Source organism: Rutidosis leptorrhynchoides, unplaced genomic scaffold, assembly GCF_046630445.1.
Source record: "Rutidosis leptorrhynchoides isolate AG116_Rl617_1_P2 unplaced genomic scaffold, CSIRO_AGI_Rlap_v1 contig631, whole genome shotgun sequence".
In the NCBI taxonomy this organism is placed as follows: domain Eukaryota; kingdom Viridiplantae; phylum Streptophyta; class Magnoliopsida; order Asterales; family Asteraceae; genus Rutidosis; species Rutidosis leptorrhynchoides.
Window position 1 is genome coordinate 500 of NW_027266853.1, and position 26,286 is coordinate 26,785.

General features: G+C 35.8%; 4 protein-coding genes and 3 pseudogenes across 4 annotated transcripts; 3 read left to right on the forward strand and 4 right to left on the reverse strand.

The window, feature by feature from the left end:
- Window positions 1-359: 359 nt before the first annotated feature.
- Window positions 360-1,404, reverse strand: LOC139884957 (uncharacterized). Its single transcript, XM_071868916.1, has 3 exons — window positions 1,181-1,404; window positions 843-1,076; window positions 360-507 (listed from the first exon to the last, which is right to left on the reverse strand). Exons 1-3 carry the CDS (start codon window positions 1,402-1,404, stop codon window positions 360-362), a joined length of 606 nt encoding a protein of 201 aa, XP_071725017.1.
- Window positions 1,405-2,239: 835 nt separating this feature from the next.
- On the reverse strand, window positions 2,240-8,734 carry LOC139884952 (MAR-binding filament-like protein 1-1; the record flags this gene model as incomplete). The annotated part of the gene is made up of 5 exons (XM_071868913.1): window positions 2,240-3,979; window positions 4,271-4,450; window positions 4,797-4,863; window positions 5,020-5,255; window positions 8,522-8,734. Coding segments are annotated over 5 exons (2,436 nt in total), but the record flags the coding sequence as incomplete, so codon positions are not given.
- On the forward strand, window positions 8,734-9,605 carry LOC139884953 (trihelix transcription factor ENAP1-like). The gene is made up of 2 exons (XM_071868914.1): window positions 8,734-8,743; window positions 8,854-9,605. The coding sequence occupies exons 1-2, from the start codon at window positions 8,734-8,736 to the stop codon at window positions 9,603-9,605; spliced, it is 762 nt and encodes a 253-aa protein (XP_071725015.1).
- A 572-nt stretch (window positions 9,606-10,177) lies between these two features.
- On the reverse strand, window positions 10,178-13,576 carry LOC139884954 (heat shock 70 kDa protein 15-like). Its single transcript, XM_071868915.1, has 9 exons — window positions 12,407-13,576; window positions 12,014-12,241; window positions 11,814-11,909; window positions 11,506-11,727; window positions 11,170-11,364; window positions 10,933-11,079; window positions 10,695-10,844; window positions 10,464-10,594; window positions 10,178-10,337 (listed from the first exon to the last, which is right to left on the reverse strand). The coding sequence occupies exons 1-9, from the start codon at window positions 13,574-13,576 to the stop codon at window positions 10,178-10,180; spliced, it is 2,499 nt and encodes an 832-aa protein (XP_071725016.1).
- A 2,702-nt stretch (window positions 13,577-16,278) lies between these two features.
- LOC139884956 (heat shock 70 kDa protein 15-like) lies at window positions 16,279-19,162 on the reverse strand (annotated as a pseudogene).
- A 4,068-nt stretch (window positions 19,163-23,230) lies between these two features.
- On the forward strand, window positions 23,231-23,373 carry LOC139884959 (U4 spliceosomal RNA; annotated as a pseudogene).
- A 486-nt stretch (window positions 23,374-23,859) lies between these two features.
- Window positions 23,860-25,828, forward strand: LOC139884955 (ras-related protein Rab5A-like; annotated as a pseudogene).
- Window positions 25,829-26,286: the final 458 nt, after the last annotated feature.

Sequence of the window (26,286 nt, forward strand, 5' to 3'; positions counted from 1 at the left end):
ACAAGTCGGCGAGCTACTTTATGCAAAACGTGAAAACTAAGTTTAGGCGGAGGAGTGTAATTTTTGGCAAAGTTCAGATAGCATCCATGTAATAATCCCTTGATATGTATGAGCTAGTGTTTAGTAATCGAGAACATTCAGAAAAAAAAAAGATGACGCTCCAAAAGGGAGTCACAAACTATTTAAGAGACAACAAAATTCTGGCTCATGCCCATTCAAAGAACGACGACCTCATCAACTATGAATTTGCAGAAAGCAGGAAATCACTTTTAGAAGTATGCTTGTCAAAACGTGTTACAATTGTACACAATGATTTCGTTGACTGAGTGCATTCCTACTTTTATGTCTTCAGCTACCTTTCATTGATTCCACACTTCAATTAACGGTCTATACCCCTGCCACCCGAGTAGAAAAAGAATCACAATCATGTATGATGTATCATCTAGCGGAGAAAGTTGTTTCGGTTTCACAAAAAATGAAGGAAAGGTGTCATCAAGGGTCAAACACCTGCATGGAACATTTCCACAAAATGAAGAGTATCAGTTCCGTAGATGTTATGGACTATAATATATTTTGCTAGAATCATTGGGATTGTTGAAAATCAATCCAGATATATGATGTAATTGGAAGAAACAAGTAGAGCTCAAATAATCCTACACAGAAGCATTACAAATCTGGCTATAAGCCTAACACCCAAATATTGACACAAAAACCCCATCAGAATACAAGCACCATAAAAAAACTTCCTTACACATGCTTGTATGCACCGTTGCCTAACTGATAACAACTATGAAAGAACTCGTAACAAACTCGAAAAACAGATAAAGTAAGAAAAGGGGAACTTCTTACTTGTTCGGTGTCGTGGGATAGTAATATCTCTAAGCTCTCGTATCATGCACAAACGTTCACCAAGACAAGTCATGGCAGCGATACAAGTACCATACACAACCCACCATGTTATCGAGGCAGGCCAACCTCCATATATGATGCAAATGAAGAGATGGATTATGTAGAGAGTGGCTGAAAAATCCAAGCACTTCTTTGACCTCTCAATCAAATATAACATATACACAGATCTGCAAAACCCAAATTAAAGATAGCCAGATTAAATTCGATGGCCTATTTTAACTGGAGCTAATAGCGGCAAACCTTGGATAAATAAAGAAATCTAACTTCTTACCCTGCAAGTGAGCTGAGGAGAAATGAAACGATGACGCACCAGCCAGTAACAGTAGATGTGGTGAGAGCAGCATAGTCAAAGAAATACACTAAACTCATCCTAGATAAGTGACTCCCAACAAGAATCGATAAGAGGACACCAAGTGTCAGATAGTATAAGCATTGAAGACAAACAATTTGTGTAACTATGAGGCAAGGATCCCAAATCGTAGCACCATAGAACATGACTACCTTCTTCTAAATCACCACAAGCTTCCACAAGAGCAATTGAAACCAATTCTCTAAATACCTAAAAGTAACCAGCTATGTGAAAGCATCAAAATACTAGTGGCAACTAAACACTTCAAAAAATGGCGAATTCCTTGAAACGCAATGGAAAACAGCTAAACCTCAGCAGGCCCTGCTTCTCTCTTTCACGACTTCAGTGAGAAGAACCCAATATTGTGTCAAAAGTTGTTTTTTTTTTTTTTTTTTTGGGATTTCTGTAATGAATGTGTTAATGGCGACCAAACAAAAATTCGAACTTTGGTTATTGATCTGGATCTGGAATCGACAATGCTTGAGATAGAAAAAACCCAATCAGGAAAAAGAAAAACACAAGACACTGATAAACAAAGCAAAGAAAACCATTTTCATTTGGAGTTTTATTAAATGGAAGCTCAATTTTGTAAATGAACTTTGACAGTGAAAGAGTGGAGTCAAATGGACCAATTGAGATCTTCGACGAATAGGAAAAAATATACCCTCAAAGTTCATAAACTTCACATATACCCTCAAAAGTTTTATTACAAACAAATAAGCCCTCTTATTTCTAAAAACAACTCGAAAAGTAACAAAGTCATTTCTTAATGATCGCCAAATACACATTTCACAGCAGTAGCAAAGCAATGCAAGTTTTATCTACTGATATTGTAAATAATCTTTCCTAAAATTTACATGCCTCAAATCTCAATCTTAGATTTATTGAGTAATAAAAAACACTGGAAAAGCTCCCTGGCCATGATAAAATGCACGAGCATAAAAGAATTTGGTGAATGAATTAATTCTAGTGTATATATGGCTATTCGGAACTAGTCTTCCTTCTCCGACCGCCTTTCCTGGCGCCAACTGTGACCTTCTTTTCGGCTTCACTTTTCAGGTCAATGGTCGAAGACTCGTCAACTGTATCTTTCTGCTTGGGCCGATTGGGAACTTTCAATGAACGTATCTGACCTCGCAACTTTAATATTTCACCTTTTGCTTTGGCCAATTCTTCATCGAGTTTGTTCGCTCTCTTCTCCAACGTATCACGTTCATTGCCGAGCTTCATGATGAGGCTATGAGCGTCAGCCATGTTCTCCTCAGCTTCTTTGGCTGCATTCTTTTGCTCTGTCAATGACAGGTAAAACATCTGCTTCTCATCTTCAAGAGTGGAAATCCTAGAATTAGCGTCTTCCAGATCCTTGGAAAGTGTCAATGTATGCCTGTTCATCTCATCAAGCGACTTGGTCGCCTCCTCCAAGTCCCTTTCAAGCGATCTTCGAGTCTCGCTGTCATTCAGGAGTTGACTATCCAAAGATTGCAATGCTCTGTTTAAAGACGAAACTGCCTCTCTCTCATCTTTCAATTCAGTGGCGGTGGCTTCCGCCTTTTTGTAAGCATCCACCAGCTCTTTTTGCAGCCTATCACGAATTTCAGCCGTGGCTTCCAATTCACGTGTAACAACTTGAAGCTCTCCGCTAGTTTCCTTTAGCAGTTCCTTTGTGGTTTTAAGCTCACTAGCAAGTGCTTCACCCCTTCTCTTGGACTCATTGGAAATATTTAGCATTTCTTCCTTAACTTCTGAATATTGAGCCTGAATCCTTGGAATCTCAGCCTCGAGTTCAGCACACAGATTTCTTGACGAAATCAGTTCTTCTCCAAGATCAGAAACCTCGCTTCTCGACATCTCAAGAGCTTCCCTAAGGGCTTCTAGGTCATCTCTCATATTCTTAACGTTACTCAATTCGGTAGCCAACTTTTTATTCAAATCTTCTTTTTCCTGGGTCAAATCTGCAATCATGGCTTGGTTATTGCTGACTTCACTGACGGCAAGCTGAAGTTTCTCCTTCAGTTGGTCAAGTTGACTTTCTTTCTCGCCAATAAGCTCAGAAGCCAGAGCTACCTCCTTCTCAGAGCTTAACTTCTGATTATTTAACTCCTCCTCTAGAGCTCTAACTCTGCTGTACGAATCATGTTTCTCAGCTGCCAACAAACTCACTCTTGCATTTAACTCATGGATTTCCAAACTCTTCAACTCTATTTCCTTTTTACTTGTCAGGAGCTCATCTTTCAATTCTTTCATTTCTGAACGTACTCCCTCTAGATCATCTTTAGCTTTCTTATTGATAGAGTTTAAGTTGTCCAGCTCAGATTCCTTTTCAGCGAGTGAAGAACTGAGTTTTTGAACTTTATATTCTTTGTTCTTGAGCTCTATACTCTGCAAGTTCAATTTTTCTTGCAATGCTTCAATCTCATCAAGCTTTTCCTTCAATGTCTTCTCAAGTGCATCTTTATCTTCCCCAGCCTCGGTGAGATTGTTCTGAAGAGTGTCCGTTTGAACTTTAAGCTGCTGAATTGACCTTTGCTCTTTTTTAAGCTCCTGACCCAAACTTGCAACTGTACTGTTACTTGAATTTAGTTGGTCCAATAAGAATTGCTTTTCTTCCCTAGCCTTCTCCAGCTGGTTAATTCGTTCTTCCTGCTCATTAAGAAGCTTTGACTTGAAATCTTCCTCTAATGAGATGATAGCAGCATCCTTTTCTTCCAGCTCGCCCTTCATCTACACCCAAAAACAGTGAAAGCTTATAATTCAAAACTGGAAAAGAATCCAAAATACCATTCTGGCAAAAAATTAGAAAGAACAAATGGGTTTTTGAGAGCATTGCAATATTGTTTTAGTATAGATGATCTGAAGAACATTATCAAAGAACCATTTCAGCAAGGTGCCAATGAATCATTTTTCAAAATAGTTGGAAAGTCTAACAAGAAGATCCTTTCCCTTCCCAGTAAAACAGAAATCACCCTCCTGGAATAAGTTCAAACAAATTGCAAGTATAATGGTAAGACTTACAGATTCAATAGTTTCCTCGATAGCTTTCTTTTCATTCCGGTTCAATGCATACAGAGCACCAACCACACCACTAGCAATTATACCAAGCCCATTTAAGAGGGAAAGAATAGGGTTTGGAGGTGAATCTCTTCGAAGTTCCAGCTGCCATAAAAGATATTCAACTATTAGTTTCACAGAACATGAGAAAATGCATAATTAGTACTTCATCTGAGAATCTAACCTCTGTCTTTTGGTTCTCCTCTGTGGTATTTTGATCAGATTCTTCTGGAAGGAAAAAGAAATGCATTGCTCAATCAATACTTTAACTATTGAAGAGATCAGGAGGTAATCGATTTAAAAGTAAAGACAACGAAGTCCACCTCATAGAACAAGAAAGGTACAAAAAAGCAAAGAATGTATCACCGAAATTTTCACTAAATGTCAATCTACTCAGGAAAGAAAACCGTCACTAAGTCTACTAGCATGATATTGCCGATCAACGAGCTTTAATAAGTCTTTAGAAACAACATTCGACACTGATCTTTACCCTCTTTATTCCCATTTCATTCAAGTAACAACAAGAACAGAAATCATACTGATTGCATTCAAGATGCCTAAACCATACACGATAAACATCACATCAAAAACAGAACCAAGAAAATAATCTTTTTACACTATCCAACCATGAAGATGAAGCACATCGATAAAAAAATGCATCTTAAATCTCGATTAAGGTAATTTCATATACTTAACAAGGAGCTTCTATATACAATTTGTTCAACAAGAAACACTCACTTGTTGCTAAACTCTCAAGAGCCCTTGCTCTAAGTTGCAATACTGGAATAATCGAGAAACCAAAGAAGAGAAGCTCCCTCCTTCTCTTATCTTTATGATTTTCTTGGTGAAGAGAAGCCATTGTCGATGCTCTCTTGCTGTAATTGACTCGCTTGGACTCCACATTTCTCAGAGAAGAGAAACCCAACGGTTGAGATAAAGGAATTGGAAACTGAGATTGTGATAGGGAAGAAGATGAGTTCCCAATCACAAAACCCATGCTTATTGTATTTCGAAGCTTCGCTCTTTGTTTCTCTTGGCTATGGCGATTTTGAGAGTATCTGAATCTTTTTTCCTATCGCAACTTTTCTGATTACACACTCCCAGTGTGTGTGTAGAAATGGCATTTATATCCTCTTTTACACCAACAGAGACAATGATGGGAAAACCGAAAAGATTCATTTTATCCTTTATCTTTTTTAATTTTATTTATTTAGTCCTAATTCTGTATTACCATCCAATTTAGTCCGATTACAATTTACATGTATGTGTATTCTTAATCTCTTTCTCATATATCATTGAAATATAGCAACGGTAATAAATAAGGAAAATTTTCTTCTACTTCATAGATTTCAACTTGGATTTATCTATTAAAAATTAATTTTTTTATCTAATAACAAGCTTTCTGTTTATGAAATTATTTTCTTTTATATATAAATAAGGGATTTCACAACTTAATCAGCAATAACATTAACATGCAAAGAAAATGATAATCGTCGTAATCCATTTATCCTAACGTTAATGACACAATAGGCTAAAGATTTTCTTCCTTAAGGTATGTATAAAAAATACAGGAAAGGAAGTTTGTAGCTAGTTGTTTAATATTACAAATTGATTCCCTACAAACCAAAAAACAAGAACCATTAATTCAATTTCTTTTATATAAACACTAGTCGGTGGACTCGTCCGTTGGACGAAAAATTCGTACTTTTAAAAATAAATAGTTTAAATATATATTATAAAAAATTATATAATAATTATTTGCATTAAACATTATTAAATCTATGTCATATATTATATAAAAAAAGATTATTTTAACTTTAAATCAATTATAATTATTTTAATTTTATTTCAAAATATACAATCCTATTAAAATTAAAAATTTATTTTATTTGAAAAATAAGATATATCCATTTTAATTAATAATAGGAAAAAAATATAGCGGACTTTTATTATGAATAATTATTTAATAAAAAAATTTGAAAAAAATAATATATATTTTAATTTGATTAGGACTAATTTTTTTTAGCAATATGTCTGTTTGAATAGGAAAAAAAGAAGATAAGCCCGTTTTAATTAGGAATAGAAAAAAGTATAATGAATTTTAATTAGGAAAAATTATTATATAAGAAAATTAAAAAAAATATATAATGTATTATAATTTTATTAGGAATATATTTTTATTGTGTCTTGATTTCCTACTTAGAATGGGAAAAATCATAGGTTTAAAATTGTAATTTACAATCTAATTAAACTCATAACCTAATTAAACTCATAGTTCTAAATGAGAAATATAGTTTAATAAAAAAATTAAAAAAAATAATATATATTATTATTTGGTTAGGAATAATTTTTTTAACTCCTATTTTAATTAAGAATAGGAAAAAATAATATAATAATTTTATGAGGAAAAAATTGTTTAATAAAAAATAGAAAAAATATAGTGTATTATAGTTTTATTAGAATTTTTTTAAAATAACGGATAGAAAATTGATTAGGAATAAAATTATTATATTAAGAGAAAGTAATTGGTAGAATTTTATTAGAAATCATTATGTTTTTATTGTATTTTGATTTTTTAATTAGAAAAGAAAAAAAAAATTATAACTTGAAATCTAATGGAACTCAAATTTCTTATATACATGTGTCAAATTATTATTTATTAATAAAACGTCATGTGTCGGATGTTGATTTGACAATAAAATTTATAATTGAATTGTAATTGGGATAAATTAAAAAAATCTCTCTATTATCTATAAGATAGTTTTATTAGGATTTTTTTAAAATAACGGATAGAAAATTGATTAGGAATAAAACTATTATATTAAGAGAAAGTAATTGGTAGAATTTTATTAGGAATCATTATGTTTTTATTGTATTTTGATTTCCTAATTAGAAAAGAAAAAAAAAAATTATAACTTAAAATCTAATGAAACTCAAATTTCTTATATACATATATCAAATTATTATTTATTAATAAAACGTCATGTGTCGAATGTTGATTTAACAATAAAATTTATAATTAAATTGTAATTTGGACAAATTAAAAAAGTCTCGTCTATAAAATTCATATCAATCGAAAGGAATGCCATTTTCGTAATTTGAAGATTGACGTGGTAATATCTTGCCAACTAAGCTGAAATGGTAATGCCACTTTTATCCTCAACTAATCATCTCGACTTTATAGGCTGCCATGTCATCCTTTTTTATCTTTTGTTTATCCATTTCAATAGATTTCATTATGCTAGATAAGAAGTTAAAAGGCCCAGATAAATACAAAAGGCCCAGATAAATACAAAAGGCCCATTAACATGTCCAACTCAGAAGCCCAAGCCCTCACTTAATAAATGCTTACGGCGTATGTTAGCCGCTTCACCTAAAATTTTTGTCCCTTTACTCCTTTCTTCTTTAGAACCATCTTCCTTTACATCTCAGATTTTCCGATTCTGACACAGAGCCTTTGTGATCGTATCTACTTTTCCCCGATTTTGATGGGCTGCTTCTAGTTCTTTACTTAGTCGTTCCTCATAGAAGCTTGAGTGAATTTTTCTTTCTAATAATCAACAAAGTTTAGAGATTCTGTGCTCTTTGTTACAAGGTAAGGCTTGTTTTTTTCGTCATTGGCTTCTATTTTTAAGCTGATTAAGCTTACTGTTTGGATCTATGTGGGTTTTTAGTGTATAATCAAGCTTGGGCTTTTAATCTGTAATGGAACTTTGTTGTCTCCTGATTGTTTGGGGGAGAGTAAGTTTTGGTATTTTACTAAGAAGCAATAACATATTGTGGTTTCGATCTCTCTTTGATTGATTGTTGAAAAGATCAAGCATTTTATTGGTTTAATATGGTATGTTTGTGTGTCTTGATTAGGGACCGAAAGTGACAATTCAGGCGTAATAAAGGAATTTTGGTGTTTGGAACGATCACCATCATATGATTTGGGATTTTGTTTAATGGTATGATTGAGTTAGAACTGGTCTTGTAGCTTAAGATGCTGATGCCTTTTTTGGGAAGAACAGATCATGGGAATTGCTTATTTTGGAGTTTGAATACTGGAATGGGAATTTTGGTGGCTTAGAATTGAAAACTTGGGATTCTAAGCAGTGTTTCTGGTTTTGAAAATTTCCGTTTCTGGTTACATTTCCATTAGAGCCCCCGTATCTGCTTCAAAATGGACGGTGCTGAGGAAGGTTATGGTTCCTCACGCAGAGCGAAACTTGCCGTTAGAAATCCCCAGCATACTAGGCCTATCGGTGACCAGTATATTGACGAGGACTTTGAAGATGATGACAATGATGGAGAGGATGAGTTAAGAGAGGAGGAAGTGATTAATAACCGGAGCAACGGTGTTAGATACGTTGGAAAGGATTTGGATGACGAAGATGATGACGATGACGAGGACATGGAAGATGACGATGAGGAAAACGTTGAGGATGGCACCAAGCAGGGAAACTATAGTAGACGAAGTGAAGACGTTAACTTAGAGAGACATCCAAAAAAGCGAAAGTTGAAAAGTTTGATTTCGAGTTATGAATTTGCTCCGCGTGTGCCAGCTCCACCACCAGCGCCACCTGTCCCGAAGCAATCTTTTGGCGGCAGGAACTCGCTTACCGATTGGTCGGAGCGTGAGACTTTTGTGTTGCTAGATGCTTGGGGAGATAAGTTCCTTCAACGTGGGAGGAAGAGTCTTCGATCTGAAGAATGGCATGAAGTTGCTGAGAAAGTGTCAGAGATTTCAAAAGTTGAAAGGACTGATACACAATGTCGGAATCGTTTAGACACGTTGAAGAAGAAGTACAAAAAGGAGAAGGTTATGATGTCAACAAGTAAATGGGTTTATTTCAAGAAAATGGATATGTTGCTGTCGTCGTCATCATCATCGTCACAGTCACAGCCTCAAACAAGTGGCTTGGACTCGGGAGAGTATGTTTTCAAAAACCCTAAGCTTTATTTGAACAATGGCAATGGATTAGATGAGATGAGAGACAGTCCAGGAAATTCAGAATCTACCGATCGGGAGGATGAGGACTCAGATGGGCTTCCCCCCAAAAAGAGAAAGCTCAAGAAGAAGCAAAGACATGAGCCACTAGGAATGCTTGCTGATTCAATTCATAAGTTTAGTGACATGTATGAAAAGATTGAGAAGAGTAGAAGACAGCAGATGGTGGAATTAGAGACGATGAGGATGGATATCCAGAGGGAGCTGGAAATGCACAAAAGGCAAATCATGGAAAGTGCACAAGCTCAGATTGTCAATATACAGCACGGTGATGATGACCACAATGACGATAACGCGAGCGGGTGATCGTTTCCACTCAAGACTTGATAGCTTACGCATTTATAGAGTCGCTTGTACTTTATTTTATGACCCTTTCATGTTTCTATCTTGTGGACCAATTATTGTGATGAATGATGCAACATTATTTGTTTTAGACAGTTTTTGTCACTCGGTCCTCTTATCTCTGCTAACTATCTCTCACCTGATTAGGATCAAGCAGTGCAAAATTGGTCAACTTCCCGTCTAATCACCCAATTAACGTTGAATTATCCTTTCCATAATTAAAAATAACAATAAAAATAAAAATTGAGAGGAATATGCCTTTTAAAAAATCGGGATAGAGAATTTTGCACATCAAAATAAGCGCATAGTCTAATACAGTATTTTTTTCTCGTTTGACAATCACCCCCACATACCGTGACAATAACTTTTAAACAGTTTTAATCTTTTCCTCTGAAAACCCCTTCTCAACAAGTCAAAATCCTGGAATCAAAAGACCTATTAAATAATTTCCAGCAGAGCGAGTAGACGGCTACACGAATTCAGAGGGACAACAAGAAACTAATACATAAAGGAAACAGACAGCAAGACGGCCAACTTCACACAGTGGTCGTTGGCTCCACAGCCTCCTCCATCACTTCTTCCTCAGAAACTGGTGGTACTTCAGCCTCACCGGCATTATTACCACCTTGAGAAGGTGGTGGAGATGCTGGTTTGGGTGGCGCCGGCTTTGCTTTCGTCATTATAGGCCGGCAAAACCTGTAATTACCAAAATATCTACTCGTCAACGACCAGAAAATTGGATGCGAAAGCTATATGTTTTTTTGAGGAAGATCGCTATTAACAAAGACAGATGGCCCGATCAACACAAAAAAGAAGTGGTACCTGTCAAGGGCTTCAGCCTTCTTTCTCACGTCAGCTGTCAAGAGAATGGGAGTAGCATACTTGGGTAGTGAATCCTGCTGTTGCTTCTTCTCTTTTAGCCAAGCATCTGCCTCCACACACTCATTCAATACCTACATTGTTCCAAAACATCAAATATTAAATACAACTGAAAAGCAACAGAAAAAGCAGAAATTAAATGAGTAAGGCACAAGGACATGCTGGAAGTTTTACCTTTTGCTTCTCAGCCAAGTCTATGTGATCCAATTTTGCATCATTCGACACTGCTGCCTCTCTATAACTATTAATACAGTATACAAGTTGATCAACCACCGCTCCTCTCTCTGTGTATTCCTTGAAACGTCCCTCAATGGGATCACCTTGCTGCAAAAATGTCCATAGATTGATCAGTCAACTTCGACAAACAGCAAATGATCCATAATCAGACAGAAAGACAAGAAGCAGAAAATACCTTCTTAAGCTCATCCAGCTTGGCAACATACACACCCTTGGTCTCGTCCTCCCCATCCTCATACAACCAATCTTCAGTCTCCTGAAGTTTGGTGAGAAATTGTTCCTTCTCTTGCTCAGTGACGAATTCGTGAAGCTTGTCATTAAGCTGTAGTCAAAATAGCAAATTGGTTAGAAGTATGGAACAGCATAGTTAAAGGGTAGTAATTTAAATTCAGACTGATTAGCTTTCGATTACCTTGTTTCTCATCTCATAGACATAGGACTCAACGGCATTTTTCTTATCTTTTGTTTCCTCCATGACACGGTCTTGCAAAGCCATTTCAAATTCCTTCTCAACAGCCTTCTGGACATCTACAGGTGACATTCCACCATACACCAACTCTGCCACGGGAACATTGGTTTTCTTTACCTTCTTCTTGGTAGCCTCAGCCTGTGGGCATAACAAACAAAAAACACCAACTAAATTTAGGCACAAGCAACACGTAACTGCCAAATAGCACAAGTTAACTAGAAAACGCAAAAGGAATTACAGAAACCACTATTCACCAAAATGTTAACCCAGCATCCATACCTTGGCATCTGTCTCCATCTGCTCAGGCTTGTCAACCGACTCGGGAGCACCGTTTTCAGCTCCTTGTGCATCAGCTGTTGCTTGGGCATCTTGCATGTTGACATCAGTTTCGGCAGAAGTAGGCTGAGCCGCCTCACCAGTAGCTTCATCAGTATCCATCTTAGTAGCTTCCTTTGGCTGCTCATTTTGTACGGGAACTTCAACTTCTTCCTCTTCCAAGAGCTATATAAATACAAATGTTACACAGAAGGGCAGAAAAACAATAATCAAATTACATACAAATACCATTCGCTACATATAAAACTTACCGTTGCTGATTCAATGGCCACTATGCCATGCATATTCAAACGGACTTTAACCTTCAATTTGGCACGCTCGCCTTTCGAAGATTGAAAGGGACCAATCTATAGAACAAGTTTTATCTTAATTTCGTCAGTCACTAGCAAATCACAAGATGGCAACATAAAAATTAAAACCATGATCATACAAGTTCAGGCAGTACAATTACCGTGTAAGTGCTGATCTTTGGAGGCATCTGGAGTTCAGCTGCATCTGCATAGTGAACATCCACGGCGAATGTGCCAGATCTGTAGAATGTCAAAGCTTTGACACTGGGGATGACGTTACCCTTTGGGAAAACAATAGTGCTCTGTTGATTATCTGTGGATCCATTTTGGCTGTCTGGACCAGAACCTTTCCATGACAAGGCAATTGAAAATGGGAAAATCTCCTTGACCTTTAGATTGAGTAAAAAAAGAAAGGCATCAGAAAAATATCACTCACAAAGTTGATAATATTAATAATTTCATAACTGAATGCAATTATTAAACCCAAAAAGCAAATCAGTTATAATAAGAAAGACCCTATATAGACGACCGTCCAGCAAGAAAGAGGCTATTACCCGAAACTCCCTAACTTTGAAGGTAGGGCTAAGAATTGCACACTGCAATGCCGCACCCCTGGCAACGCACTCACTCGCATTCATAGTTCGCCTGGGCTCCTTACCAAAGAACTCGGTCAAAATCTTCACAATAGATGGAATACGAGAGGCAGATCCGACAACTTCGACCATGTGAACATTCTCAACAGTAAGACCAGCATCTGCTAAAGCCTTCTCCAAAGGTTTCTTCACACGTTCCAGAATAGGAATTGCGATTTGCTCCAGGTCATCTCTTTTCATGAAACCTTTCACATCCTTCTCGTCCATCAAACACTCAATACTCAATGGAGCCTCAGGATTGGCACTAAGTATTTTCTTCAGCTTCTCACAAGCCGCCCTGAGCCGGAGACATGCTCTAGCATTCTGGTAAACGTCAATCTTGTATTCCTCCTTAAACTGCTTGGCAAAATGTTGGAACAAGATCTCATCAAAATCTCTACCCCCTAAAGAACGGTCGAAGCCATGAGCTAATATTTGAAGCTGTCCCTTCTTAAAGCCAGCAATGCACACTTGCATGCTAGCATGCCCAATGTCCACAAATGCAACATTCAATTGATCGTCCTCCGGCAAATCTTTCTTGTAAATACCATAAGTTAAGGCTGTAGCTGTAGTTTCATGAATTAACTGAAGTGGATGCAAACCTGCTATCATGGCAGCATCCATAACAGCTCTTCTTTGAAGGTCAGAGAAATAAAGGGGAATTCCAATGCAGCAGTCCACAACTGCTCCATTTAAATTCTTCTCGGCTATGGATTTCAGGTTTGAGAACATCATACCCAGAACTTGGGTTGGCGTGAAAGTCTTCACATTTCCCAAATATCGTGCATGGATCAAAGGATAACCATCTGGGCCTTCAGTGACCAGAAAAGGAAGTGACTGGAGATCTCTTTGCAACTCAGGGTCCGAAAACTGGCGACCTATTAACCTCTTTATCTGAGAGATGGAGTTTTTTGGGTTCATCATGGTTGAGGCTGCACCCGCCGTCCCGATGAACCTCTGCTTGTCACCAAAGCACACAATGGCAGGAGTTTCCCGATTGGATTCATCATTAAGAACAACATCGATTCCTCCTTGCCTAGCAACAGCAACTAGGCAGTTCTCATTTCCCAAATCAAACCCAACTACGCTCATCTTTAGAATAGTTTACCGATTTCCACTCTCTTTGAATAAGCAGAAGAACTAGTCTGAAAAAAAAAAGCAAGTAAGATTTCGAGTTAACAAATTGAAGGATACTCCACCTACTTTTCTATCATGACAGTAGCAAATCAAAATCAGTTAACTAGAATGGCACCCAAAACAGAACTGGGAGTATCACAAAATTAGCAAAATGAGGCTACACCAGCAATAGAAGTACGACAATACCATCAAAGACGAATCAAACAATTTATACTACTTTTAAGCTTTAACACCAATACAACTTTAAGCATAGCTGAATCTATTTAAACCCATATAAACCCGGACACCTTAAAATGATATACAAAACAAGAGAACTAGATCTGTTTCAACTATGATTCATTAAAAAGACAGAGAAAGTCATAGATCTAACTAGAATCAGAGAAGTAAACGAGCGATACTGACAGATCTGAAGAGTATAAACAAGAACGAAGATCGAAATCGACGGAATCAGAAGACTAAAGTATGAATTTATAGATCGTATTCGTACCTAACTAGAAGAGAGGGTTTCTGGAAATTTCTACAGAAAGCGAGAGAGAGGAGAGATTTGAAGATGAAAGACGGCTTTGGGCTTTTTTTTTTAGTTTAAGTTAATGGAACGGTAAGAAAAACGACATTATTGTACCACCAATGTCCATTAATACCCATACAAGGCTTTTTGTGGACTGTGAAAGTGTTTGTGTGGAATTTTCCATTTACACTTGTATATAGAGTAGAGTCATCAATCGATTTTTCCATTTTTTTAAATTTTATTTCTTTTAATTTCAAAATAACTTCTCAATGTTTTACTACTACCACCTCCGTCTCAAAATTACGCATGCCATAATAATTAAAACATTATGTATATTTTAAAATGAAGATAGATATTATTATTAATAATCGGTACTCATTCCGTTCGAAATTAAACGTCACATTTTCTATTTTTATTTATCATAATTAAACATTATATTTTATATTTTATACGATATTAATGATTCATTAATGTCCTTCACTCAATACTCAAATATATTATTATAATAATATTATAATAATTAAAATAATCAGTAGAGGAGTATTTTAAGTTTTTTTTTTTTTTTTATGTTAAGTTACATTTCTTACGCACATCAAAATTTCAATTTGTCACACTTAATCTCGGCGGAGGGAGTATGCACAATTTTAAAAAAAAAAAAAATTCAAAACATGATTTTCGTTAAGAAATGTCCATAAAGACTAGTTTAGCAACTTGAGCCGGCACGTTATTACAATCGAATACTAAAACTGAAACAAAAAAATTAAATTGCGCTAAAGAGTACGATACTTTATTTCCGTCTCTCTTACCAAAACGAAAATGATAAAGAATAAATAAACTGGCTTCATGTTGCTTGATCTCCTCCATTACGTTGCCAAATCTAGCAAAACTCCTAGTCTAGGGATGTAATTCGTGAATCCGATGATCTACTTCAACGATAACAGAGCTAGCATCAAGAGAAGCCGCTAAAACCAAAGCTTTCTGAGCTGCTAAGGTCTTAGCTCGCAAGTGATCCCTAGCCACAATGCCGCGACCATATCAGATAAAGCACGAACTTGCAACTTCAAGGTTTATTTACAACCACAAGCTACAATGTATAGAAGATGCTTAGTCATGCAATAAATCTGTAAAGTTGCATTGGGAGAATAAGTAAAATAAATTTAACTCTTATATTTTCACAGAAAGAAGATACATATATTAGTAATAAAAATTTAATACAACGTCCTCGTAAATAGTAAAAACTAAATAATCTCAACGATGTAAAATGGTGTCGCTGTTTAGTTCAGACAAATGGCAATGCCACCAAATTGAGGCTTAACGAAAACCGTCGTCCAAGTCTGATTTCGAAATCATAACGGACGGCAACATCATCAACCAAAAAAAAATGGCAAACTATTCGAGAGGATTCTTCTGATCTCCCACACACGAGGAACAAGAAGAACCTCATAACAGTAACTTTTGACACTTCCTCTTAAAAACCCTTATAAAAAACCTGGATTCTAGAGACCAACAAAAATAATTTCCAAGAAGACTACAAAGTCGAAGGCTTTCACAAATTAAGAGGGACAAAAAGCTTGATAAGAAACGTATACATATAAGGAAACAGACATCAAGAATTCCTATTTCATGCAGCGGTCTTCGGCTCCACAGGCTACTCCAACTCTTCTTCCTCAGTAGGAGGTGGTGGAGGTGGTACTTCAGCCTCACCGCCATTATTACCACCTTCAGGAGGTGGTGGAGATGCTGGTTTGGGTGGCGGCGGCTTCGTTTTCGTCATTATAGGCCTGCAAAACCTGTAATAACACAATATCTACTCATCAACGACAAGAACATTGAATTCAAAGCCATATATCATGCCTACAAGGTTTTGAAGTTTTTTGAAGTAGATGACTATTGGATCAATCGAAACATTAACGAAGTGGTACCTGTCAAGGGCTTCAGCCTTCTTTCTCACGTCAGCTGTCAAGAGCACGGAAGTAGCATACTTGGGTAGTGAATCCTGCTGTTGCTTCTTCTCTCTAAGCCAAGCCTCAGCTTCCACACACTCAATCAAGACCTACATTGTTCCACAACATCAAACATTATCAAGAACTGAAAAGGAACAGGAAAAGAGGAAATTGAAAGAGCAGGATACAAGGAGGTGTTGGAAAGTTTACCTTCTGCTTCTCAGCCAAGTCTATGTGATCAAATTTTGCATCATTAGACACCGCTGCCTCTCTGTAACTATTGATACAGTATACAAGTTGATCAACCACCGCTCCCCTCTCTGAGTACTCCTTGAAACGCTCCTCAATGGGATCACCTTGCTGTAGAAATTTCCATCGATTGATCAGTCAACTTCGATCAACAGATAATAGTCCATCATCAGACAGAAAAACAAGTGGTGGGAAATACCTTCTTAAGCTCGTCCAGCTTGGCAACATACACACCCTTGGTCTCGTCCTCCCCATCCTCGTACAACCAATCTTCAGTCTCCTGAAGTCTGGTGAGAAGCTGTTCCTTTTCTTGTTCAGTGACAAATTCGTGAAGCTTGTCACTAAGCTGTAGTCAGAATAGCAAATTGGTTAGAAGTTCTGAACCAGATAGTTAAAAGGCTAGTAGTTTAAATTCCACTGGTTAGTTTTCAGTTACCTTGTTTCTCATCTCATAGACATAGGACTCGACAGCATTTTTCTTATCTTTTGTTTCCTCCATGACCCGGTCTTGCAAGGCCATTTCAAACTCCTTCTCAACAGCCTTCTGGACATCTACAGGTGACATTCCACCATACACCAACTCTGCCACAGGAACATTTGTTTTCTTTACCTTCTTCTTGGGAGCTTCGGCCTGTATAACAAACACAAAACACAAACTAAATTAAACCACGAGCAAAACGTAACTGCCAAATCACACAGGTTAACTACTAAATGCAAAAGGGATTACAGAAAGCATAATTCACCAGAATGTTAACCTATCACCCATACCTTCGCATCGGTCTCCATCGGCTCAGTCTTGTCAACCGACTCAGGAGCACCGTTTTCGGCCCCTGGTGCATCAGCTGTTGCTTGGGCATCTTGCATGTTGACATCAGTTTCGGCGGAACTAGGCTGAGCCCCCTCACCAGTAGCTTCATCGGTATCCATCTTAGTCGCTTCCTTCAGCTGCTCTTTCTGTACGGGAACTTCAACTTCTTCCTCTTCCAAGAGCTAAGGCACCACATAAAAACAAAAGTTACACAGAAAGGCACTAAAATGATCCAATTACATACAGTCGTTACTCATAAAACTTACTGTTGCTGATTCAATGGCCACTATGCCATGCATATTCAGACGGACTTTCACCTTCAATTTCGCCCGCTCGCCTTTTGCAGATTGGAAGGGACCAATCTATCGATCAAAATTATTTTAAGTTTTATTGTCAGTCACTAGCAAATCACAAAGACGGCTACGTAAAAAAATTAAACATGGTTATACAATATCGGGCAGTAGAATTACCGTGTAAGAGCTGATCTTTGAAGGCATCTGGAGTTCAGCTGCATCAGCACTACTGAACATCCACAGAGAATGTGCCTGATCTGTAGAATGTCAAAGCTTTGACACTGGGGATGACGTTACCCTTTGGGAAAACAATAGTGCTCTGTTGATTATCTGTGGATCCAGTTTGATTGTCAGGACCAGAACCCTTCCATGACAAGGCAATTGAAAATGGGAAAATCTCCTTGACCTTTAGATTAAGTAAAAAAAGAAAGACATCAGAAAAATATCACTCACAAAGTTGATAATAAAAATTTCATATTTCAATGCAACTGCAAAACACATCAAGAAAATCAATTATAATAACTAATAAGAACGACTGTGTACAACCATCCAGCAAGAGAGAGTTTATTACCCGAAACTCCCTAACTTTGAAGGTAGGGCTAAGAATTGCACACTGCAATGCCGCACCCCTGGCAACACACTCACTGGCATTCATAGTTCGCCTGGGCTCCTTACCAAAGAACTCGGTCAAAATCTTCACAATAGATGGAATACGAGAGGCAGATCCGACAACCTCGACCATATGAACATTCTCAACAGTAAGACCCGCATCTGCTAAAGCCTTCTCCAAAGGTTTCTTCACACGTTCCAGAATAGGAGTTGCAATTTGTTCCAGGTCATCTCTTTTCATGAAACCTCTCACATCCTTCTCGTCCATCAAACACTCAATATTCAATGGAGCCTCAGGATTGGCACTAAGTATTTTCTTCAGCTTCTCACAAGCCGCCCTGAGCCGGAGACATGCTCTAGCATTCTGGTAAACGTCAATCTTGTATTCCTCCTTGAACTGCTTGGCAAAATGTTGGAACAAGATCTCATCAAAATCTCTACCCCCTAAAGAACGGTCAAAGCCATGAGCTAATATTTGAAGCTGTCCCTTCTTAAAGCCAGCAATGCACACTTGCATGCTAGCATGCCCAATGTCCACAAATGCAACATTCAATTGATCGTCCTCCGGCAAATCTTTCTTGTAAATACCATAAGTTAAGGCTGTAGCTGTCGTTTCGTGAATTAATTGAAGTGGATGCAAACCAGCTATCATGGCAGCATCCATAACAGCTCTCCTTTGAAGGTCAGAGAAATAAAGAGGAATTCCAATGCAGCAGTCCACAACTGCTCCATTTAAATTCTTCTCGGCTATGGATTTCAGATTTGAGAACATCATACCCAGGACTTGGGTTGGCGTAAAAGTCTTCACATCTCCCAAATATCGTGCATGGATCAAAGGATATCCATCTGGACCTTCAGTGACCAAAAATGGAAGTGATTGGAGATCCCTTTGCAACTCAGGATCCGAAAACTGGCGACCTATCAACCTCTTTATCTGAGAGATGGAGTTTTTTGGGTTCATCATGGTCGAGGCTGCACCCGCAGTCCAATGAACCGCTGCTTGTCACCAAAGCACACAATAGCAGGAGTTTCCCGATTGGATTCATCATTAAGAACAACATCGATTCCTCCTTGCCTGGCAACAGCAACTAGGCAGTTCTCATTCCCCAAATCAAACCCAACTACGCTCATTTTCAGAAAAATTTACCGATTTCCTCTCTCTTTAAATTTGCAGAAGAACCAGTCTGAAAATAGACGAAGCATGAAGCAAGTAAGATTCTCAGCATCACAAATCGGTGTACACTCTACACTCTACTTTATCAAAGCTAGTAAGATTTCAAATCGTATAACCTAACTAAAAGTATGACAATAGCACCAACATAAACAATTTACACTAAGCATAGCTTCATATATAAACAAATATAAACCTAGATACCGAAATATGAATTCAACCCAAAGACTCAAATCAGCATCTAGTTTCTATGGTTGAATCAAGATGACAAACAAACTCACAGATCTGAAGAGATAAACTGAGCAAAGATCGGAATCGACAGAATCAGAGGACTAAAGAGATCGTACTTTACGAAAGAGAAGCTTCTGGAAACTTATTATACAGAAGAGAGTTTGGAAGACGTGGCGGCTTTTTCTAGTTCGTGAACGACATTGTTATTACGTATTATAACACCACTACCATACAACTACAAACAAAGGGTTTTGTGTAGAATTTTCCTTTTACACTTTAGTCAGTCAGTTGCTTTTTTTCCAGCTTTTTTATTAATTTGATTTATTTTATTTTTAAAAAAAAAAGTATTTTAACATTTCAAACTAATTTGATTTTTCTCATATATCAAACTAAAAAAAAATAAACATTAAACAATATCAATTACTTCGTATATATTTGATTTTTCTCACTAATTTGATTTGAAATTAATTATTTAATTTTTAAAAAAAATTAAAAACCAATTCTTTAATTAAACATTTTTTTTATGCTATTTAATTAAAAATTTGAGACTATATTGTATACTTCTAGAAAGTTCTAGGCGATGCCTAAAGAATGGGAAATACTCACCATGTGTGAATTGGAAAAATAAAAATTAGTCCCACTGTCGCACACGTCCGTTTCTCATGATATGTTGACTGGCGATTTGTTAAGCAGCAAATAAACCGGGCTTCGTATTAGTGGGCTGGGCCTATCTTTTAAATTTTGTGGATTCGGAATCGACAAAATCATCTTTATCACACATAATAATATCTCTGTTCTTGTCGCTATATAACCATTTCCTCACAATCATTTTAGTATCTACTGCTCTTTTGGGATTGAATCTAGCGGCTGCCAATAGAGTTCGGCAAGTTATATTGGAATTAGATGTTCTGTCTGTAAGTAGTTAATGGTTTAAACAGTTCTAATATTTAGTTTTTAGTTTGTGGATTTCTCATTAGCGAAATCGAAGTACTAACATTTTAGTTTACATCTTATTTTCTTGTCTCTACTTCGAAATCGTGCAATCGTCTCATCCATTGAGTTGTTAATTCTAAAATTAATAGGCATGTAATGTTGATTATCACATTTTCTAAAAGATATAGCTATTCTTTATTATGAACAAAACATTATGATTGATATTGAAAATCAATCAACATCGATCAATAATGAAAGACAGTCCTATTATCCTTTTGTTTTCAGGCGTGTAGCCATGTACGTGCCGAATTTTTCTCCCTTTTGAGTTGAGACATTACGCATGAAAATCGATTATGAATTATGGGGATTAGAAATATAATACGCCCTCAATCGGTCATTAGTTATTTATCATTTTTTCAATAAAATACAAGTACTGAGCTAGTATTAGCAAATGTTTATTAAATAAATGCTGGAATAATTAGACCGATTATTTCGACTTGTTTAACAAATAACAACGAAACAGTGAGTCAGTGACCAACTGACCATGCTTATGCCAACATTTTATTATTATTATTATTAGTTAGTCTATTAATGTCAAAGTCCATGCCTAAAATATTTATTCTTCTTTTATAAATTAATATACAGTGTCAAATTCGAACATGACTTAAAAAACATTTTGAACCTCTGACTAGGTAGTGCTAATAATTATCTCCACGAGCTCGACAATGACCTTTATTATTGTTTATGCATTGTCAATGCCCAAATACATGCCTTCCTTTTCTTTGAGGTGCCTAGTATTTAGAATAAAGTTATAAATATATAATTAAAAAAAATTATTTTATAGTGCAAATTCACTCCATCGTTCATTAATGATTTTATGTTTCGGGTAGATAAATTTTTAAATGGATCAGACCGATTAAGTGCAAAGTACTAGTTGATCTATTTTTTTTTTATTTTTTTTTTATTTTTGATGAATGTACTAGTTGATCTATATCATTAGTAGTACTAGTTAGGATGATGTATGACAAAGAATTATTTTGAATATTCCGTGAAAGGCTAGATATTAGTAATTATTAAAATCTACGTACCCTTGACACTGCTTAGAGTTAGTAATTAGGCCTCCATTTTTCATAGCCGATTTAAAGCTCGTATATACTTTGCTCGTATATATTAAATATAGTAAATAATAAAGATAAATTTATTCGCGAACATTTCTTATATTCCATGAATAAAAATGCAGTCCGATCCCTGAATTAATTAATTGTCTTTATTTTATTTTTATATTTCAAATACAATTCTATCCATCAATCTCCGATATTTAAAGTCGAACTTTCGAAATATCAAATGATTAAATGTCGGTCTGATGTGAAACAAACCCATGCAATTAAAATATTCAAAATTTCGATTATTAAAAAAAACTTTTACTTCTTTCGTCTCAGATGCAAACTTTTCGATATAAATTATTATTTTTCAGTACTCATACATACCTAAACACTAATTTAAACTGCCTCCATTAATATCGAAAACTTTTTTTTTAGCTGGTTGAGATGAGATAATTTAGTTAATTAATCTCAAAATTTTCCTTCTCCTTTCTCTTGCAAGTCGAAGATTTTGTGATTTGATCCTCGTATGACCAGAATTTTCACGTAAAACAAGCATGGTGTCGATAAAGGCACTCAGAATAAACTCGTACGTGCTCTTGCCATTTAATCCTTATTTTTTATCTCATCTAAATTTTGATAAATTTAAAGAATATTAATTATGTTTTTCCATTATACTCTCACCACCTTCACCATCTTCATCTTTATGTCTTCCATGTACTCTCTCTCACCGACTTCATCATCTTCATCCACATATTTTCATGAGGATTTTTTAGTCCATACAATCACAATTATATTGAAAAATTAACTAAAAAATGTATTTTAAAATATATTTTATTGATTTGTGTGAAATCTCCTAGATTAATATCTAATTTGGAACGGAGAGAGTATATTTTTTTGTTGATCTCATTTCATATCTGATCATATATCAGTGCTTTGTGTGTAAAATATGTATGTGTAGTGAAAAACAATCTTGATATATATGCTTAGATTTTAACGAGCTAAAGCTCAATCATATATCCTTCAAATATAACTTAAATGATCCTTTATTCTATAACTGAATTGAAGTACCTGGATTTTTTTTATAGTTATTTAGTGATAATAAAACAGGATAAATAAATATATATATATATATATATATATCTTCTCTCAATTTCTTTTGCCTGTGGAGGTTATAATATACCTTTAATTGGATAACAGAGTAAATGTTAGTAACGAACCATAGCAAATTAAGTTATGAAATCATTTCATGATCAATTTATATTTTAGTTCATGCTAAGTAGATATTGGCATGAACAACTAAATTAATTTTAAAGGAGCCTGTATTTTATATTTCTATTCATATATGCTGTCACTTGTCATAATTCTAAACCCATGTGTCCACTATTAGTGTAGATAGATATAAGTTAAATTGCCACGGACGAAAGTCTAATTAGACGTAGGGTTATTAATTACTAGTTGAAATAAAAATTTTATATTGCATCGTGTAATTAAGGTAATACGGGGACAAGATCATCATCACATTAATTATAAAATCTTACAAGATATATAAGCACTTTATCATGTGAGGATCGATTGACAACATAACATTAACTAAAGAGCGAATTACTAAACATATGATTATTTTAATTAGTACATCATTTTCTACATTTACAAAGTTAATTACGACTACGTACTTACGTAAACTAGTTTATGTAAATTAGTTAATTTCACCCTACATCGGAGGAATGACAGAAACGGATTGTGAAGGTCGGTTTACAAAGTATCTTTGCGCTTGGGGCAATGATGCAATGCATCTAATGAGGTTCTCACCGAGGCGCATCTATTGTTGGTTGAAAACTATTTCCAAACCCCTCCTCGGCCTGAGCTTGTCTTATGCCGTCGAGAATTTCTGAGGAGGGCCCCCTTTTACCGGTAAAACCCTACAATTGTAGTCCAAAATTTCCAATTATAGATATACAATCCTCCTCAGTAAAAGTTTTAACTAAATCTATCTTTATCATAACTCATAAGTTTATTCTCTGTAAATTTATAGGAGTTGCATTTTTATAGGTCATGTACTATTACGTATTTACAACAATCAGGGGGGTAAATGTAGTTTTGTAACTCATCAGGGGATAAATTTTGTAACAAGCCAAACCTTTGGGGACTTTGCAGTTTACCCAAAAGTTTGCAGACAATGAAATGTTAGACACTTCTTAGAAATAGAAGCAAATTCAATCAAGCTAAGCTAAGCTACCAGTCAATGCACATATTGAAATTTTAAAACCTACCATTCCACTTCCTTCTCCGGAGCTATCTAATTTAGTTCATAAGGTCTCTCCAAATCCAACAAATGATAACAGAGACTAAACTGGGAATCCTTTTCGTTGAAGCTCTCTTTGTAGGTTGCAATGGCAAGAGTACCTGGCAACAAGATCTTTCAATCCAAGCTGGTGGGTATGTCTAACCCTTCTTCGCTTTTTGACATTCTGATAATTGTTAGTATAGCATATTGTAATCTGTATTCGATCGAAGTTCGTAGATTGTTTAAAGCTTTCCCATAAGATATTGTGAATCATGATGCTCTTGCTAGGATAATAATCCTAGGAATGACAGAATCAGTAGTTTTGCAATTACAAGTAATTTAACGGTCAGATGATCCGGTTGTAAGGCGATTCGTAGGAATTCGTCCCTTTTTTGTTGCAAAATCTACCTTCTCAGTTGATTTAATAAGATTATAATGAATAATGGACTGCAATTTCAGGTAAATGTAGGTTTTGACGTTTTGTTAGCATAGTAATATCATATTGTAATCTGTATTCGGTCTAAATTCGTAGACTGTTTATGATTTCTATAAGATATTGTGAATCCTGACACTCTTGAGGATAATCCTAGCTAAGAATTCACAGAATCAGTAGTTTTGCATACAACTTGGAGCTGTAAAGTTGCAGTGACAAGAAATTTTACGGTTAGATCATCCGATTATAAGGCGATTCATAGGAAGTCGTCCCCTTTTTTTGTCGCAAAATCTACTTTCTCACTGGATTTAATAAGATTCTAATGAATAATGGACAGGAATTTCAGTTTTGTGTTGAATTGACTATGTTAGCTAAATTCCTAAGATTTCCTAACATTTGTATTGCAGGTAATCTTAGGGGACATGGGAACTGGGAAAACCAGTTTGGTCTTAAGATTCGTGAAAGGCCATTTTTTGGAGCACCAGGTGAAAATAGTTACAACTTTCTCCTCCTTAATTAGTATTCATTCATTCATTCCTTATTTGACAGTAATTCAAATTTCCAGGAACCGACAATTGGAGCAGCGTTTTTCACACAACTAATATCGTTAAACGAAGCAACAGTGAAATTTGATATTTGGGATACAGCAGGACAAGAAAGATACCATAGTTTAGCTCCCATGTACTATCGTGGTGCAGCAGCAGCCATTGTTACATATGATATTTCCAACATGGTATGCCCATATACATCTATGTGTACATAATTGGAATTACCAATCAATGCAAATCTGTAACTAGTGTTTTTTTATTTCAGGAAACGTTCACTCGAGCAAAGCAATGGGTTCAAGAATTGCTGAGGCAAGGTGGTGAGTTAAGATATATTCATCCTTCTGATAGAATCGAAAACAGTTTGGTTTGGTTTGGATTAGCAGATTGATCCTTCTGATATGGTATTGATGTATGATAAATAATTACAGGAAACCCGAATGTGGTGATGGCATTGGTGGCAAACAAATCTGATTTGGACCAAAGGAGACAAGTACAAAATGAGGTATATTAATTTTTTGTTGTTATATATGTGTCCTATTGAAATTGATCAGAATCAACTTGCTAGAACTATTTCTAGGGTTGTTAAATTCGATCCTCCTAACGATACCAACATTTTTCTTTGCTCGCATGAAGGAGGGAGAACAGTTTGCTCAAGAAAATGGAATGATGTTTGTAGAAACCTCTGCAAAAACTGCACACAATGTGAATGAGCTCTTCTACGAAATAGGTAATTTTCAAATCATATATTACTACATCCGTATCAAAATACGTGACGTTTTACATTCTTAGGATCATCTAAATAGACATGTATCTAGTGACGATTATTGACTAAATCTAAATCCATATGAATGAATCTAAAATCACAAAACATCTTGCATTTTGCTATAGAGTGAAGGGAGTAATTCCTATCATAAGTAATCAGTTTTCTTTAATTAACATTAGATGATTCTTAATGAATTGATTTTCGGTTTTGTGGTATTTTGCAGCTTTAAGATTGGCAAAAAACACAAGCTTCAAAGCCATCCGGTGCCAGGATAAATCTAAGCAGTGAAGCACGAGAAAGGAAAAGAAAAATGTTTTGTTGCTCAGCTTGAAAGTGTATACATGAGATCATGAGAGTCTCAAGCTTTCACCGATTATAAGGCTCTTTTTAAGCAATCGATTGTGTATATATGAAACTATTTTATAGAGCCTTCTCATTTCTTGTGTAATTTTCAGTCAAACGTACGTCTAAACAAAATTTTCTACACTCTCAAGACAAGAGAGTCAGCTGGAAAAAAGAAAGTCTTCCCTCTTGGGTTATAAGTAATTAAGAAAGTAATATTTTTTCTGCACGCATGAGAATTTTTTTTAGGAAAAGAGACATTTTTGCTCTTTTATCATCATTTTCGTCTATTTCTCAATTGAAATATTATGTATATAAGTCCCTACATCTATCTACCCTACGGTCAGAGGTCCCTGTGCCCAAAAAGAGATTGTTGGAGTTCCCTGTATTGATTTTTATTTTTTATTTTTTTCACATAAAATGTGTCAAAAAGGAGGAAACCGGTTC

What these genes read in the sequence shown, in the direction of transcription:
- LOC139884957 (XM_071868916.1), bottom strand. Translation starts at nt 1,404, where the DNA reads ATGTTCTATGGTGCTACGATTTGGGATCCTTGCCTCATAGTTACACAA. An exon ending in CTCCTCAGCTCACTTGCAGG is followed by an intron (nt 1,077 to 1,180) that starts GTAAGAAGTTAG and finishes TGGGTTTTGCAG; the next exon opens with ATCTGTGTATATGTTATATT. An exon ending in CGACACCGAACAAGTAAGAA is followed by an intron (nt 508 to 842) that starts GTTCCCCTTTTC and finishes TGTTCCATGCAG; the next exon opens with GTGTTTGACCCTTGATGACA.
- LOC139884954 (XM_071868915.1), bottom strand. Translation starts at nt 13,576, where the DNA reads ATGAGCGTAGTTGGGTTTGATTTGGGAAATGAGAACTGCCTAGTTGCT. An exon ending in TCTATGAGATGAGAAACAAG is followed by an intron (nt 11,080 to 11,169) that starts GTAATCGAAAGC and finishes TTTTGACTACAG; the next exon opens with CTTAATGACAAGCTTCACGA. An exon ending in AGCTGGATGAGCTTAAGAAG is followed by an intron (nt 10,845 to 10,932) that starts GTATTTTCTGCT and finishes ACATTTTTGCAG; the next exon opens with CAAGGTGATCCCATTGAGGG.